This window comes from Trachurus trachurus (assembly GCF_905171665.1).
Source record: "Trachurus trachurus genome assembly, chromosome: 20".
Classification (NCBI taxonomy): domain Eukaryota; kingdom Metazoa; phylum Chordata; class Actinopteri; order Carangiformes; family Carangidae; genus Trachurus; species Trachurus trachurus.
Window position 1 is genome coordinate 23,606,927 of NC_139911.1, and position 18,167 is coordinate 23,625,093.

The following is an 18,167-nucleotide window of genomic DNA, read 5'->3' on the forward strand; positions in this document are numbered from 1 at the left end:
TTTATATTAGATTCTGTTGGTTGTATTTTAGCTATGAGAGGTAAATTGGTCCAGTTGAACATGAGACGTGAACTTATCAACATGGACTTGAGTAGCCTATAGGAGCTGAATGTGTTTGGTTGTGTTCTGAGGTTTCTGGTGTAATTCACTCAGTGTGTGTGTGGGGTCGCTGTGCTGTCACCTGGGGAGCTCAGGTGCATATAGGTGGCATTGTTCACTCCAAGGGGGTGGATCTGACTACACGCAGGCGTAGCTCACAGTCGGCCATATGAGGACGGGCAACTTGCTCTGACTCTGGCTGCAGTTACAGTGCAGTAGATATGTGATCCAGTCATCTGCACTAAAAAAACGATTCCTAACTCTGTGTAAAATAAATCAATATGTAGCTATTACTTTAACTATTTGCATAATGTCACTAAAATGTTACTTTTACAAAAAAATATATATTATTAAAATTATCCGTGATTCTAAATATGCTGCATCATAACTGCATAAACGTTCATAAAAATCAAACCGTTTTGAAATCGGACAAAAACTGAGTAAGTTGTGGTCATTATAGCAGAATATGCACCATAGGCTTAATGCTCTGAGGGAGAGAGTTGCCCGTTCCAAGATGGCCGCCGTACTGGCTACGCCGTGTCTTTGGGAAACAGCTGGGGGTGAGTCATCTAGTTCTTATATATATCTATGGTTCACTCTCTTTGTCAGGTTTTGACCCGGAAGGGCAAATGGTTTTTGACCGCTGTGGCGCGGAGGCGCTTCATGCCGCTGTTTTGTTTGTTTTGCTTATTTTCTTTGTTTATGGACAATGCACAGCAATAAACCTGTGTTTGCAACTCAAGTAACAGCGTGGACATTCATTCAATGCGGTATGAGGACGGAGGCCAAGGTGAGGCGTGTCAACCAGGTTATTCCGGAGTTAGAAACCTCAGTAGCTCTAGTATCAGACTGAGCTCCTATAATATAGCCTATCCCGGATATGATAGGATTTTTGTGTATCATATGCCGTTTTTGTTTTTGTCATGTAAACTGTAACATCCTGATTTCAGAAACTAGGATACGCCAGGAGTAGTATCCCGGTTTTGCAAAAAACACAGTTTTGCTACCTGGAGAAGAACTATGAAGGAAAACAGGATATGTGGCATACGCCTAATCCTGGTTTCTGACAGCTGATCCTTTCCCATCATTCAGGGCTCTGTACTTTCATCCACCTCTCCCCCGTCCTACGCCATAGCCTACTCAAGTTCATGTAAACGCACTGTAGACTATAATTCCCCCACCCCTCTTTTCATGGTGGAGGCAGTCTAGGCTACTGACCAACTTAGATGGTGCAGTAGTAGGCACATGGCAGATGTGGGCTCTTCTTTAGACAGCTTATTTCTTCTGCTTTACTTTGATTGTGAAATAGAGTGCCGAAGCGGAAGCAGCCCCATGGGTCCTCAATTCGAAAAAAGTCTCCATACGAATGAATGGGAGTCCAAGTTTTATATCGTGATAGGTTTGAATTGTGCCATGACAAAAAAATATGTCCTCTACCTGTTTAAAACACCACGTTTCATGCCGAGAAATCAGCAGTTTATCGTAAAATGGCAACAGAAGAATGTATTTTGTGTGACGACGCCCTGCGGACTACAAATCTGGTGTCCCACAAAAAATAGCCTATGTCACCAATTGACACGGGAAAGGGCGGCATTTGGTGTGTGACGTCACCTACGCGACCTGTAGTCTTTCTGGTTATAGACTCTTCGGAATTTTATTTTACAATAGTTTTACAACAAACTGCTGATTTCTTGGCATGAAACGTGATGTTTTAAACAGGTAGAGGACATATTTTTTTGTCATGGCACAGTTCAAACGGATCACGAAATAAAACTTGGACTCCCATTCATTCGTATGGAGACTTTTTTCGAATTGAGGACCCATGGGGCTGCTTCCGCTTCGGCACTCTATACACAATGTTGCTGCACATTCCAGGCCACCTGTCTCTGGCCAGGTTCCACACTCGCTACACTCCCACTGACCCATTTCTGCATGGAGCTGCTGGTAGAGCAGGGGCTGGTTTCCCAAAACTACATCATTCTTAACCTTTACTTTTTTTTCCATCTTAACATTTTCACGTGTTTCTCGAAGCATTCTTTGCTAAGTCAGGACATGATGCATTGTGTTTCTTATGTTTCTTTTAAAATATTGTCTGTTGTCAATAAATATCTCAATCAAAAATCAATCAATCACCAGAGCTGTTTGGGGCCACTTTAAACGGACCAGGGTTCGTTTCCTGGGATAGTCCACTTCATTTGGTCAAGTGTGAAAAGTCATCCGAAATGTGGAGCAACCAAACAAGCAAACTCTGGTCCACAAGCAAGCGTGGGTCTCGGTTTGTTGCAAGTAAAACCCAAGTGCAGTTCATATGCAGTCTGAACACCTGTCACCCACCAGACCAAACAATAGGAGTGCATCTATAGGCTACACAGTGCATCTGTAATGTTATCAAACATCTCATAGTCTGACATCGACTGTATTTTCCTCTGGTGCAGTTTTCCTTTCATTTTCTCATTGAAAGAGCTCTCTGCCGCGCTGCCTAACATGATGGACATATTAAACGCCATGTGCATTTGATAAGTAAAAAAAACAACAAACACAAGCTCCAAAGTAGAGACAAGGTGTGTTGTCTTGAAAGTTCCGACCAAGTCGCGGACTTTACTTTCACTTTAGCCGCTCCGATTGGCTGCTCCTCCTGCTCCCTCTCCCTGACTGGTGGAGAATCGTCGGTCACGGTGGATATTGATTAGGTACAGCCCGTAGGTGGAGCCAGAGGAGTTGGATTTTCTCCTAAATTACTCATTTAATGTCTGACCATCAGAATATAGTGACAGTTTCAGCAAATGTGACAGAATAATTGTTACCAACTGAAGCTTTAAGGTGAGGATACAAAAACAACCCCATTATCTTTACTGTAAGCCATTAGGCTACATTCTCCATCTATTTTCCCTATATTGTATGGTCGACAGCAATTAATGAAGCCATTTCAGTATAGTAGTCCAAATATATTACATTAATTTTGATAAAAATGTTGTTTTCTGAGCAGTAAGTGTTGAGCTGTAACATTATCTGTAAACTTTTAAATACCAACAATGATGGACATTTTAATATTTTCAAATCCATTCCCGTTACCCAGGAAGGACATTTTCCATGGGAAAAATCATATGATTCACTGAAAAATGTTAGGCTAATTCCTTTCTTAAACTCCCTGTGGGTTTTAATAATCAAAGTTTCATCTTCAGAGGAAGAAGACATTGTTTGAAAAGAGTTTAAAATAAATGGATTTATTTCAAATTTTATTTCATGAATCTGAAAACGTGTGAGTGACAGAGACAGACATGTAGTGGCTGAAATGTCTGTTCAACAGTGAGAAAGTCACTCAACACAAAGACACTGAAGATTTATTACTGAGCCAGAAGCCAGGATACAGAGGTTCAGTGAATGTGGTGTTGAAGGTGTGGAGGTGGATCAGTCTGTTAGAGGAGACTCTGTAGAAGGACAGAGAGCCAGCAGGATAGTCCAGATACACTGCTAGTCTAACAGGGGTATAGACGCAGGAGGGAGGACCTCCTGTTACTTCGTTATCGTGCCAGGCATTGTAACGACCATAAAACCAGCTCAGACACCAGGACTCTTTGTTTCTTCCAAACTCACAATCTTCACCGTCTCCTTTCCTCCTGATTCCTCTGTAACTCACTGATACATAAACATCTCCTGTGGACTCGACCTCCCAGTAACAGCGACCAGTCAGACCAGTTGTACACAGCAGCTGAGGCAACCGGTCAAATCTGTCTGGATGATCAGGATATGACGGATTCTCTTTTACAGAGGTTGCCTTCCTGTTGTTGTTAGACAGTTTGATCTGATTATTCACTGTGTTTGTGTTGATTGTGAGTTCACAGGAATCTGACGGAGAGAACAGGACACAGCAGTAGTTATTGATCATCTGATCAGTTATTGACAGTTTATTGAAGACTCATGATGTCAGTAGCCCTGTTTCCATCAGCGTATTTAGATGTGCATCATTGGAAAATCATGATGGAAACGCCGTAATTCGAATCCCCTGATTTGCACAAATTGAAATACACTCACTATGGCCGGGTTTTGGTTGATTCGAAAGGGATGGAAACAGCTGTATTCGAATTAAGTGTGACGTAGTGCACTTTCACCCCAACTGCTCCCATGTTTGCAGTTCACTCACAAGACAACATCAGGATTTCCGCTACATGAAATTGATTGTGGCGCACCTGCCACGGCAAAATAAAAGCCCCCACACCTTCATAATCATGTTACTGCACAGTTCGTCATAGTACCTCCTCAGTAAAAACAAAACTTATCAACCAGCGCATCCAGCGTTTCCCATTAATAAAGTCTGGCGGCTGCAATAGGCTCTATGCCGAGGGTCACATGACCAAACCGGAAACCGGGTAACTCCACTTCCGCTTAGATTCTGACAAGCACAACGCGCGGTAAAAACGAATCAAACAGACCACAGCCAGCTACTTCTACGCGTTCTTTTGCTATAACGTTATAGTCTCTTTTATGTTGTATGTAATGTATAATGTTTTTTATCGCTTTTATGTTTTATGTTTGAAAAATGTCGAGTAAAGACAGGGAAAAGAAGGTGAAGTGCCAGCCAAGGCAAAGTGCTAGCAACCACAGCTTTTGCTGTGTTCCTGAATGCCCTATGTCAGGGAGATTCAACAGCTCTGTCAGTTTCCATTCGTTCCCCAAGGATGTGGACCAAAGAAAGAAGTGGATTCACAATATTAAAAGAAAAAACGTAATAATAAAAAAAGAGCACCACCGTCTGCAGCCGGCACTGCTACAGACCTCCTTCAGCCTGCAGTGAGACCCTTTCAACCCTATCTAATCATGTGGCAGGGTTTAATTCTAATGAAATTGTTCTTGTGGGACTGGCTATCTTCAGCTTCAGACTGCCTAAAAAGTGTCTGTGATTCTCTGAATCTAACCCAGCTCATTGATAGCCCAACCCGACCTAACACAAAATTTCCATCCAGATCCTCACTTCTTGATCTTGTTTTGACCAATGTACCTCATAAGTACAGTAATATAGGTGTTTTTGCGAATGATCTGAGTGATCACTCCACTATCGCAGTGGTTAGAAATGCCAAACTCCCCAAGACCAAGCCACGCATTATATACAAGAGAGATTTTAAACATTTTCATGAACAAGCTTTTATTCGTGACGTGTATAATTGTAAATGGGACAGGATCTCCTTATTTGATGATGTGGAAATGGCCTGGAGTTATTTTTATGATGATTTCCTGAATCTAATTAATAAACACGCCCCCTTTCGGAAATTCAGGGTGAAAGGGCGTAATAATCCCTGGTTTCACCCAGAAATAGGAAATCTTATAAAAGACAGGGATGCTGCATGGGCCAGAGCTCGGAAATCAAAATCCGAAAATGATTGGCTTTGCTTCCGACAGTTACGAAATAAATGTACGGCATCAATTAAGAAGGCAAAAGCTGAGTTTTATCTAACAGAAACTACAAATAACTTAAATGACCCAAAGAAATTTTGGAAGGTGGTGAAGTCAACATCTGGTGTTGTTCAGCAAAATGAACTACCAAATTTTTTGGTCCATGGCTCTGTCAATTTAACAGATAATTTGTCTAAGCTAAATTTCTTTAATGAGAATTTTGTCTCTGTGGGTCATTTATTCGATAATGAATATTCCAGTCAAATAGAATCTGACGTGGCGAAGGAGTCCTTGGATGAGGCTGTAAATAGCCCCCCAGAGAACTCCTTTTACTTTGAACCTGTGTCAGCTTCTGAGGTGTCTAGAGCCCTAACTGGCTTGGATACTAAAAAATCAGCTGGTCCTGATAAATTGGACCCTATCTTCCTAAAGGTGGCTGCAAATTATATAGCTGAGCCCTTGACACACATTTTTAATCTTAGTCTCAGCACCAATACACTCCCAAAAGTTTGGAAATCTGCCTTTGTCCTTCCCCTGTTAAAAGGGGGTGACCCTTCTGACGTAAATAACTACAGGCCTATTTCAAAATTATGCATTGTTGCTAAAATATTGGAAAAAATAATCAGTGAACAACTAAAAGATTTTTTAGACTCTAATAGTATTTTAAATAACTTCCAATCTGGCTTCAGGAAGCAACACAGCACGGTCACGGCTGCCCTGAAAGTTTTTAATGATTTAATTGAAGCACTTGATTTTAAAAAAGTATGTGTTGCCCTTTTTATCGATCTCTCTAAAGCTTTCGACACAGTTGATCACAAGATATTGATCACAATCTTGAGAAAAATTGGCATTTCTAACCAGGCTTCCACCTGGTTTGCTGATTACCTGTCTAACAGGACTCAGGCAGTCCAGTTAGCCAATGTCACATCATCCTCACTCGAGATCACTAAAGGTGTGCCCCAGGGCTCGGTCCTTGGACCTATTTTATTTTCTATTTATATAAATGATCTCTGTGTCAATTTGTCAAATGCTGCTTACCACTTTTATGCTGACGACACTGTCATTTATTGTTGTGCGTCCTCTGTTGTGCATGCATTTGAGCTGTTACAGTCTGCTTTTAATGTTGTACAGGCCCGACTACAAAGTCTCAAACTGGTTTTAAACACCAGCAAATAAAAAATAATGGTTTTCTCAAAAGCTACCTACTCAACTGAAAATTTACCCTCTGTAATAACTGCTCAAGGAAACCCATTCGTTTGTTACTAAGTATAAATACTTAGGTTTCCTTCTAGATACGGAGCTTTCGTTTAAATTGCACATTGAAAACCTGGTAAAAAAAACTCAGGCTAAAGCTTGGCTTCTTTTATAGAAATCGTGTGTGTTTCTCTCTGCGAGTGCGTAAATTGCTTGTGTCGTCAACTTTCCTACCAGTAGTTGACTATGGAGATGTGTTGTACATGTGTGTTTCGTCCAAAAGCCTAGCAGCTTTGGACACTGTATATCACAGTGCATTAAGGTTTTTCACTGGCTGTGGTCGTCTCACTCATCACTGTCAGCTCTACTCGAAGTCCGGGTGGCCATCTCTGAGCACCCGGAGAGAAACTCATTGGTTGCTTATGATCTATAAGGCTCTCCTTGGTATGGTTCCTCCCTACCTCTGTTCACTCCTCCGTCGAACAGAAAATCGATATGCCTTAAGGTCCAGTGATATCTATTGTTTGAGCATTTCTAGAGTGCGGACTGAATTAGGGAAAAAAGCGTTTAGTTATGCCGCTCCATTAACATGGAACAACCTCCAGGCTGAACTGAAATTGTCTGAACTTGTATCTCTTGGTGTATTTCGACACTTCTTAAAGGTCCGACAACAAAAATAATTTGAGCGGTGCCTTTGCTGACCAACCTTGTCACCTTGACCTCCTGCTCCCTGCACTTTTTGTTTTAACCTCTATTGTAACATGGCTCTATTTAATATAATGTAATATTGTAATGTATATTGAAATGTATTTTGTATTTTATAATGTTGACGACGTGTGCTGCTGCCCTCTTGGCCAGGTCGCCCTTGAAAATGAGATCTCGATCTCAACGGGTCTTTTACCTGGTTAAATAAAGGCTAAATAAAATAAAAACTTCCTTCAGACCGACGTCATACAAGGAGGTTACAAGTTGTATATTAAATGTTTTTTTTTATGTTAACAATGGACATTGTTGAATAAACTTCATATTTCATTCCTTTGTGTAATCTTTTTTTCAAACTGGTAATTGCAAAGTATACAGAAATATAGAGAAGGCATTTTTTTTAGAGCTTTTAACCTTTTTACCATGTCCACAAGATGTTTTTTACATTATAGGCTACATTACATATGAGGAAAATAAGCAGTGGAAGTCTTAAATGTTTATTTCCATGTTGGAATAGCAGTGAACCGATGACTGGCTCATAAAAACAGATTAACTCAGCCAGTAATCAATCGTGAGAATTTGCAGGGAACAAGTAGTCTATAACCTGGCAGTAAGTTACAGACAGCAAGAGTTAGCATTAGCACAACTATTAACATTTTATAAGCCCTTGTCCATTTTCGTGGTAGGAGCTTTAGATATGATTCGATGGACGTCGGACATGCTCAGATTGGGTAATTCCTGCAGGCATCGTGAATAAAAAAGTTGTTGTGCCATGCTGGGAAGAGCAACAACAAAATCGTGGAAAAATGAAGTGGGTTTGATTCGTTTTTACTGCGCGTTGTGCTTGTCAGAATCTAAGCGGAAGTGGAGTTACCCGGTTTCCGGTTTGGTCATGTGACCCTCGGCATAGAGCCTATTCTCTCTCTCTCACACACGCACTTACACACACGTGCGGGCACATGGACAGGTTGCGTTGTGACGGTAATAAACATATGCGCTAAATCGCGCTAATGTGTTCAAATTGCTATCCGCCCCACATCAGACCGTCCATCCGGGGGGGGGGGCAAAGTCCGTACGTTTAAAGGTCCCATATTATGCAAAATGCACTTTAGAGCGGTTTTCTATCAATAATATGCATCCCCGGCCTGTCTACAATCCCCCCTGGTATGAAAAAAGTTCATCCTCTCCCTTTTTTGCTTTCTCTGTCTTTAGAAAATGTGTGCTTATACAGGCCAGTTGAAGAGTCTGTCGGTGACGACAGACTCGACGCCACCCCCTAGGTTGGTGGCACCGCCCCAGGTGAAGGTTTGCCACGCCTGAAGAAATTTTCTAAACTGTGCCATTTTTTCCCCCGCTTGTTAACATAGCTCTGGTTAGAACAATGGCGAATGTACGACCTGGAAGAAGCGGTTGCTCTGTTGTTGGCTGCACACACGAGCGCCAAAGTCATCAGATATCACCACATTTCAATCAATAAATTTTGTTTAATTAATAAGTTTTGTCGAGCACATCTTCAGCTTGAAAAAGAGGGTAAGCTTGTAATTTTATTCAGTGTTTTAGTGGGTCTGTGACTGACAAATGTCCGTCTTTTTCGGCACTCGAAAATGACTTCCGGGTTTGTTTGTGTTGAGTGAGCAGGCTTGTTTAAACCTTTAATGGGGTAAAAACTGCATTTTTGTGCTTTGCTTTTGTTTATATGACAGTTTATGATTTTTTGGTGGTGAAAGAAGAGGTGTACAGATGGTACATATATGTTTAAATCACCTTCGTTGTTGACGTGACGTCACTTGTGGGCTGCCGTAGTCTGATATTGTTTGAGACATTTTCAGTGACTGTGAAAAAACCGTAGCACCTAGAAACTTTTTTTTTTCTACATGTTGCCGAAGGTGTCCTTAAAAGGTCTGTGGTGGAGTTTTCATTACAGCATGCCTACTTTTCGTTATATTAAGGACGCCGTTCATGTGTTATTGATTTGGGACGCCGGCGTCCCAACCACTAGGGGGCCTGCGTGAACAGGTTAAAGGGCCCATATTATGCAAAATCCACTTTCTACAGGTTTTGTAGTGGTCCTATGTGCCTTTCTATGATGCCTGGAGGTGAAAAAAGTCTGTTCACTCCCTTAATTGATTTCTACACTTTTTTGAGATCGTGTCTCCAAACGGGCGAATTGGAAGTGCTGGCAGACTTGACGTCAGGATGCGCTGAACTCAGGTGACTCCACCTCCCGGTATTTCCTTATACTCCCCCTGGGCCAGTCTGGAAAAACGTGAGCTCCGCCCGCTGACACTTTTCCGGTACAGCGATCGGTACCGCGACCGCCAGATGATCCTTTTGAATCATTGACTGAAAAACAGCCGCCTGTCATTAAAAATGAAATCGCGGATCAGAGAATATTGGAATGATACCGCTTCTCATCAGCGCAGCGGTCCTCATCACGGAATGAGAGACATCTGAACGAGGAAATCTCCTCTCCCAGCGCAAAACCACGTCAATATTCTCCAGTAGCTTCTCATCAGTCCGTACAACAGTGCACAGTTTGTGCTGCGCTCCTCAGTTTCACTTGTTTTTTTTATTTGACAGTTTCACACAGAACTTTCTGATGGTAGTAGGAGTCTCTCCATGTTTCTCCTTCTGCCACAGTAAAAAAAAAAAAAAAAGAAAGAAGGAACATTTAGCCTACATTTTTTCAGACAAGATGCCATTCTCAGAATTTTTTTTTTTTTTTTTTCGGAAATCAATGCCTGACCCCTGTCCCAATGTCAACACTGGCACATGTACCTGTAGTGAAAACCACACCCTCTCCCTGTGACAGGTGTGGAGTGGACGTGATTTACACATCTTATTTGCATTTCAAGGTGCAGACACAGAAATGACTCGTTCTCAGGAGAGCTCTAGAGAGCCACTTTTAGATTACTGAGATGTAGAGCTGCAGATTGATTTGGGGACAATACACTAGGAATACTATATGGTTGGACAACTTAGAACCATGTGAAATAGTTGAAAAACAGCATAATATGGGACCTTTAAATTTCATCAATGAGACCAGCATTAATCTCCTAAAAAGAATTTAACCAGCCAGCGGTAAACCTCTAAAAGCATGCAGATACGTTACTTGGCTCGTTTTCTCCTCCGGGAGGAGGAGATGTCCGTGCCGGCAGATCAGCTCAGTAGAGCGGCTGCTGCCGCTGCCACGGTCCCCGGTCGGGGCTCGCACAGACTCTGCACTTCTCCCAGGACAGACATCAGAGCAAACTGACCACAGACTCTGGATTAAACTTTCTCGCATGAAAAAATATTAAAACTGTGACATGTTAACAGTGCTAAAGCCAGAATTAAAACAGGTTTTTAGCAGCTTCTATGGCTGTTCGTTTGCCGCGAAATGGCGACAGCCGATGCTAATTTCTGTTAGCCCGTCTATGAGGTTTCACATTATACGTTAGCATTAAGCTAAGCGGACTTTATGCTTAGTTGTGATACTGGCTGTGTGTGTTTTGAACGTTGTTTCAAGCCTAGTTTGGGACTATTGGGAGCTACATGAACCACAAGATCGCACTGGCGGCGACGTCAAGAGCTGTCGCCACACTGTTGATGTTTAAAACATCACGTTTCATCCAGGAAAAAAAGCAGTTTATCGTAAAACGGCAACGGAAGAATGTATTTTGTGTGGAGACGCTCTACGGACTACAGATCTGGTGTCCCACAAAAAATACGTCACCAACTGACACGGGAAAGGGCGGCATTTGGTGTGTGATGTCACCTACGTGACTTGTAGTCTTTCTGGTTACAGATTCTGCCGAATTTTATTCTACAATAGTTTTACGATAAACTGCTAATTTCTCTTCATGCAACGTGATGTTTTAAACTGGTAGAGGTCATATTTTTTTCTCATGTCGCAATTCAATCGGATCACGAAATAATACTTTCAGTCCCGTTCACTTGCATGGATAGTTTTTCAGAGTTGAGGTCCCATGGTGACCGTTACTTCCTGCTTCCGCTTAGGCTCTCTATGGCCACGCCAAGACCCACCTTACTAGGCCTCTGATTGGCTGAGAGGGGCAAGGCAAGGCTGTGACAGACAGAGCTCATTAACATTTAAAGGTGCAGGCACAGAAACAGCTTGTTCTCAGCAGAGCTCATTTGAGCGACTTTTAGACAGCTGACATTCAGGACCACAGATCAGTTTGGGGCGATACATTTCGAATACAGTTTAGTTGGACGTCTGACAGCTGAGTGAAATTGATTAAAAAGAGTATAATATGGGACCTTTAATGGAAACACACAGGATTCGAATTTCTTTTAATGTGCATTTCCCAGTAATTCAAATCACTTTGGATGGAAACATGGCTAGTGATGTAGCAGTGTGTGGAGATGGATGAATGTGCTGCTTTGTTTCCATGAGTCAAAGTAAAAAATCACACTTACATTTCCTCAGACCTGGTGTCAACCATTGGACTCCACCGGGCTCAAACCTAAAAGGAGTAGGGGGTCAGACCAGCATGTTCTCTATCACTATATTGATATCACATGGATCTCACACACACACTGCTCTATCACTGCATTCACATGGAGGCTTATGGGTGAACATTAGAAGAAGGAGCTGGAACTCATAGTGACCATATGAGGGGAGATGAGGAGAAAACACTTTGCTGCACATGTTGAAGCTCCCCCTCTATCTGATTAGACAGTGGCTGCAGCAGCCTCTCCATACCTGAGAGTGTTAAGTCTCCAGACTGGATCCTCCAGTCCGGCCGACAGCAGCTTCATGTCTGAGTCTCTTGTATGATTGTAGCTCAGGTCCAGCTCTTTCAGATGGGAGGGATTGCAGCTCAGAGCCGAGGCCAGAAAAGCACAGCCTTCCTCTGTGACCAGACATCCTGACAGACTGAACACACACAAGAACTTTCTGTTAAAGCTATGGTCAACGATTTCATTTAGATGGTGGTTTTGGCCCTATAGCACAACCTACACAATGTGAAGAGCAAAAGGAACGAAAAAAATCCATTCTCTCTAGCGACTGCAGGTCTGCAGAGAAATTGACCAATAGGAGCCATGCGGCTCGAATGGCTCCTATTGGTCAATTTCTCTCTCGTACCCTCCATCCAATCCCCTCAACTCCCCGGCACCCCGTCGTTCTGAGCCATCCCGCCTCGTCCCCACCCCCTTCCGCTTAGAAACTACAAGTGGTTTGTAACTGCCCTGAGCAGCTCAGTCATACACACGCTGAACCCATGAATTCAGCACCTGCTTGTCTGCTGCTGAAAGCCACACTAGGATTCAGAGAAGCACAGTACAGAAGCACAGAATGTGTTGCCACCGTTATTACCGGTACCCGTGCCGCGTCGAGTCTCCCTGATCCTCTCCCCGACACACAGGCCCGTCCCGGCAGTCCCGTTGCCGCCACCAGTTAGGCTACTGGCTCCGCCGTCATTAGCGGTCATTAACGTTACTGGTAGATGATGCACGGCGGCGGCAACGGGACCACATGCTCCAGAGCTGGAGGGAGACTGGTTGCACCAGGTGGCCCAGCACAGGGTGCTGTGTGTCAGGGAGAGAAGCAGGAAGACATGGGTCTAGAGCTCAGCGGAACCGCGGTGTGCTGTGTGCAGAGCGACTCCACTCATCACGCTGCAGCAGCGGTGCTGATACAGCGGAGTTGAACAGGTAATCTTTGGTTTTACTGTGGAAGTTGTGACTGTGAATCTGACATTTAACTCTGCGTTCAAAGCTGGCGCAGTGTTTGGTTTCTGCCGGCAGGCTTATTGCTCTGCTCTGCTGAAGGCAGGGCCGCCGCAAGGGGGGTGCAAACAAGGCGACCGCCTCGGGCCTCGCGCTGTGGAGGCCTTGCGCCAGGAGAGAAGGAAAAAAAAAAAGATCCGTAATTTCTCCAGCTAATCTCCCGATTTTACAGTGAAGGAAACAAATAAGATTGTGGGGGATATTTGCCACAGTTTTTGGCAACCCTGATCTGGCTGCGCGGCAAGACTCTCCCACTCGCTATAGGCAGTGATACGCCAAGTTACAGGCAGGGTTGGCGGGCCACCTGGCTGATTTTGGCCGCTGCCGCCTTGATCAAAGCGTGTGGGGACCGTTTCATAGGTAACGTCAGCGCGGATCTGCGCCTGTACCGCGTGTCCTCCCGTATTTTAGCCGGGTCGCTACCGGAGCTTTGGTCGCGGTGGAGAACAGCTGAGTGTTTCTCTCCTACAGCTGACATGTGGTCCACATGTCAGCTGTAGGAGAGGAACAAAAAAGAACAAAAATGTGCAAACAGAATAATTTATTGACTATCAAAGAAACAAGATTTTCAGAACAAGGTTCCTTCATCAGGTTTAAAGTACAAGGCAAGAAATGACGACAATTTATACACACACCATGTTGGCAAATGTAGATGTGACGGGCCGGGGAGCGCTACTTCACCTTGGGCCTCGCATATCTCCCAGTCGGCCCTGGCTGAAGGGGGTGTGTCGTTAGGAGGCTCTGAGGGGAGGGCCATACGAGCTCGGCGGGGAGGGGTGTGTGTGTAGAGGGGATCTTTCAGATCATAGCTTTAATACCTGGTATGTTAAAATGTCATCAGATAAACAGTTTGATGAATCCTCACCCAAGAGTTTCCAGTCTACAGTGTGGACTTCCCAGTCCACCAGACAGCAGCTTCACTCCTGAGTCCTGCAGGTCGTTGTTACTCAGGTCCAGGTGTCTCAGACTAGAGGACTGGGAGCTGAGGACTGAGGACAGAGCTTCACAGCTTCTCTCTGAGAGGTTACAGCCACTCAGTCTGAGGACAAGATAATGATGAATAAATGAGAAAGGGATAATTTTGTATTATTATTTCTCCCATTGAAAAGACAGTTGTGTCTTATATAAATCCAACTATCTACTTACAGAGCCTTGTTGGAGAGTCTGACCACTGGCAGCAGCCTCAGAAAAGCCTCTTCTGAAGCAGAGTATTTTTTCAGGTCAAAAATGTCCAGATCTCCTGATGACAGCAGAATGAAGACCAGAGCCGACCATTGAGCAGGAGAAAGTTCATCTGTGGAGAGTAGTCCTAATCTCAGGGATTGTTGGAACTTCTTCACTAGAGAACAATCATTCAGTTCACTCAGACAGTGGAATAGGTTGATGCTTTTCTCTGCGGAGGAAGTCTCTTCAATCTTCTTCTTGATGTACTGGACTGTTTCCTTATTGGTCTGTGAGTGACTTCCTGTCTCTGTCATCAGACCTCGTAGGAGAATCTGATTGGTCTTGAGGGAAAGACCCAGGAGGAAGCGGAGAAACAAGTCCAAGTGTCCATTTGGACTCCCCAAGGCATCATCTACAGCAGTCTGGTACAAATGGGTTCTTACAAATGGGTAAGATACTGGATACATCAGGTTGACTCCAGAGTTGATGAAGGTCAGATGGACATGAAGAGCAGCCAGAAACTCCTGAACACTCAGATGGACGAAGCAGAACACCTTGTCCTGGTACAGGCCTCTCTCCTCTTTAAAGATCTGTGTGAACACTCCTGAGTACACTGAGGCTGCTCTGATATCGATGCCACACTCTGTCAGGTCTGATTCATAGAAGATCAGGTTTCCTTTCTGCAGCTGCTCAAAAGCCAGTTTTCCCAGAGACTCAATCATCTTCTTGGTGTCTGGAGTCCAGTGTGGATCTGTCTCAGCTCCACCATCATACTTGACCTTCTTCACTTTGGACTGAACCACCAGGAAGTGAATGTACATCTCAGTTAGGGTCTTGGGCAGCTGTCCCCCCTCTCTGGTCTTCAACATCTCCTCCAGAACTGTAGCAGTGATCCAGCAGAAGACTGGGATATGGCACATGATGTGGAGGCTTCGTGAGGTCTTGATGTGGGAGATGATTTTTCTGGCATGCTCCTCATCTCTGAACCTCTTCCTGAAGTACTCCTCCTTCTGTGGGCCAGTGAACCCTCTGACCTCTGTCACCATGTCAACACACTGAGTAGGGATCTGATTGGCTGCTGCAGGTCGTGTGGTTATCCAGAGGCGAGCAGATGGAAGCAGTTTCCCTCTAATGAGGTTGGTCAGCAGCACGTTGACTGAGGTGGACTCTGTCACATCAGTAAGAATCTCAGTGTTGTGGAAGTCCAGAGGAGGTCGACACTCGTCCAGACCGTCAAAGATGAAGACGACCTGGAACTGATCAAAGCTGCAGATTCCTGCGTCTTTGATTTCAGTGAAGAAAAGATGAACAAGTTCCACCAAGCTCAAATTTTTCTCTTTCAACGTGTTCAGCTCTCTGAAGGTGAAGGGAAATGTGAAGTGTATGTCCTGGTTGGTTTTGTCTTCAGCCCAGTCCAAAGTGAATTTCTGTGTTAGGACTGTTTTTCCAATGCCAGCCACTCCCTTTGTCATCACTGTTCTGATTGGTCCGTCTCTACCAGGAGAGGCATTAAAGATGTCTTCTTTTCTGAGGGTTGTGTCTCCTCTATCTAGTTTCCTAAACACTGTTTCAATCTGTCTGACCTCATGTTCATCACTGACCTGTCCAGTCCCTCCCTCTGTGATGTAGAGCTCTGTGTAGATCTGGTTCAGAAGAGTTGGGTTTCCTGCTTTAGAGAGCCCCTCAGACACACACCGGAACTTCTTCTTCACGGAAGATTTAAAGTTCTGTTGGCACATAGTGGGAGATCCTGAAAGAAAAGGTAATATTGTTGAGCACTCTCTTAAGAAAATATGATCACTTAATTTCCTGAAAGCAGTGATGGCTGGTATAAATAAGAATTATGAGAAAGTTATTACAAAAAATTGTTAGAAGTTTTAGTAGCACTCAGTCAGCATTACAGAACACAACATCTCCTCTCCCTGTAAAGCAATACTCTGGGTTCAATATTAAAATAAAAGACGCATGTCTGATCCCTACTAGGGAGACAATTGACCCTTCGCCAACCCCTCCCACAAACTGCTATTGTCCAATCCTACGTTAGCAACCGTAACTGGGCCTGGCAAGCTTTCGGCAGTGAGTCATTACGTTTGCTTTTGTGAACACATTTTGAGACTAGGACGAAAAACATTTGTTTGTAGAGAAGGATGTTGTTGTTGCTGCTGCTGCTACTACGGCGGCGGCAGCAGCAATATAGAGATGTTCAGATACGAGCTGACTTTTTTTCGACTTGAGCAAGTGTAAATATGGGGATAACCATATGTTCACCTCCGAAATGACAGCTGTACTTTTACGGCTTTTACCTGGGCTTTTAGGCGAGGGATCCTCCAGGCAGGGACTGCTTTCACTGACTGATACAGCGGTGGGAGAGAAAAAAACAGCAGCAAAAGCTGTATGTGGTTCACAATCGCCCAAAAACTTGCAGTTTGACAACCAGTGAGATGACCTAAGTCTTCGTGGGTTGATAGACGGTAAAATGATCAGCCCTTACTGCTGCTCTGTACATTGTCCAGTCGTGTCGTTGAACAGATGTTTTATCCTCCTGCGCGAGTCACGTCATCGATACCAAATATTGCCAGGAGCATGGCTGGGAGTGAAAGCTTGCCCGGCGTAGCAACAGTAACCAAGGGGGCGGGGCTTACGCGAAGGGTCAATTCTAACGGAGGTGACTCATTAATGCTAGAAATCAATGGCACAAAGCCTAGTCTCCTGTAATTACAGTGACACCCAGTTTAAATGTATGAACCTGTAACACCTTGAATAGGAAAGGGCAATTGCATGAATAGGTATGTGGCACCACTTATGTGGCATCATTCAAAGGGACAATGAGGAGTTTCTATTTGGTTATAAAAAAAGTCTCACGTTAATGTGGATGAATCTACGCTACCCACACTTGTTAATGTCTCCATTTTCGATAAATATATCGTTTTGTCTCTATCGTTATTTTGTTATTTTAATTAATGGTGGAAATGCTGGGCGAGTTGCCCAGAGTTTCCAAACTTTCGGTTTCGCGGACGCTGCCCAGCAGGTCATGGGTATAACGCTGCCGAATCGCCATTTATGGTCGAAACTGATCGTCTTCGAACCTCTGACTTTTTATTGTTGATGAATGAAAACATTCTTGGCAAGATGTCCGTCTTGCGCCGGTCCAAGAATTTCACCGTGCGCACGGAGGCTCATGGTAAATGTAGTATGAAAACACTTCACTTTCTGAAACTCCTCGTTGTCCCTTAAACAAAACATACACCCTGTCTCTCTGTGTGTCCATCATCAGTTCCAAGTGGAAGACGGGCCAGGTGAGTTGCATTCCAATTTTTTCCATCACTGAGTTGCAGCCTCTTTCCATGGCTGTGATTGCAAGATGGCTGTCTGCAGGCAGCCTCTCAGAGAGCGATGGGATCTTTCAACAGCGCCATTGTATAAAAAAAAAAAAAAAAATTGGCTGCAGGATAGTAGACAATCGAATATGGCGCATGCTGTGTGAATCCATGAACTCAGCAGAGGTAAACTGAGGTGGCAACAGGACATCAGGAAATTTACAACATCTGCTGTCATGGCACTTTGGGAGAAGGCAAATTCAGGCCACTTTGTGTAGTAGTCTGTTAGTGTTATGGCGTAACGGCAGGTAGGGGGAGCTGTTTCAAATGGCCCTACTATATCAAGGCCCAGTTTCTGCCATGGGCCCTCGGGGAGCTGGACAGGTTGCAGGGGAGCAGGATGAGTGGAGGCCGTTTTATCATTTGACTGGCAAGCAACACAGTAGGCTATGCAGGTCTGAACCTTGGAGTCCATTTTTGGTCACCAATATAGATCTCGCAGGCGCTGCTTTGTACGTACAACTCCCTGATGACACTCATGAGCCAAAGCTATCAAGGTCTGGCACA

General features: G+C 44.1%; 1 protein-coding gene across 1 annotated transcript in view; it reads right to left on the minus strand.

Moving 5' to 3' along the window:
- Nucleotides 1–16,022, minus strand: part of LOC311003559 (protein NLRC3-like) — a gene marked incomplete at both ends in the record, with an annotated part of 385,386 nt that extends 369,364 nt beyond the window's left edge. Inside the window, one exon of the mRNA XM_083995326.1 lies at nt 14,808–16,022. Coding sequence (XP_083851452.1) covers nt 14,808–16,022 — 1,215 coding nt within the window. The remainder of the gene's footprint in view (nt 1–14,807) is intronic.
- Between the last annotated feature and the right edge of the window lie 2,145 nt (nt 16,023–18,167).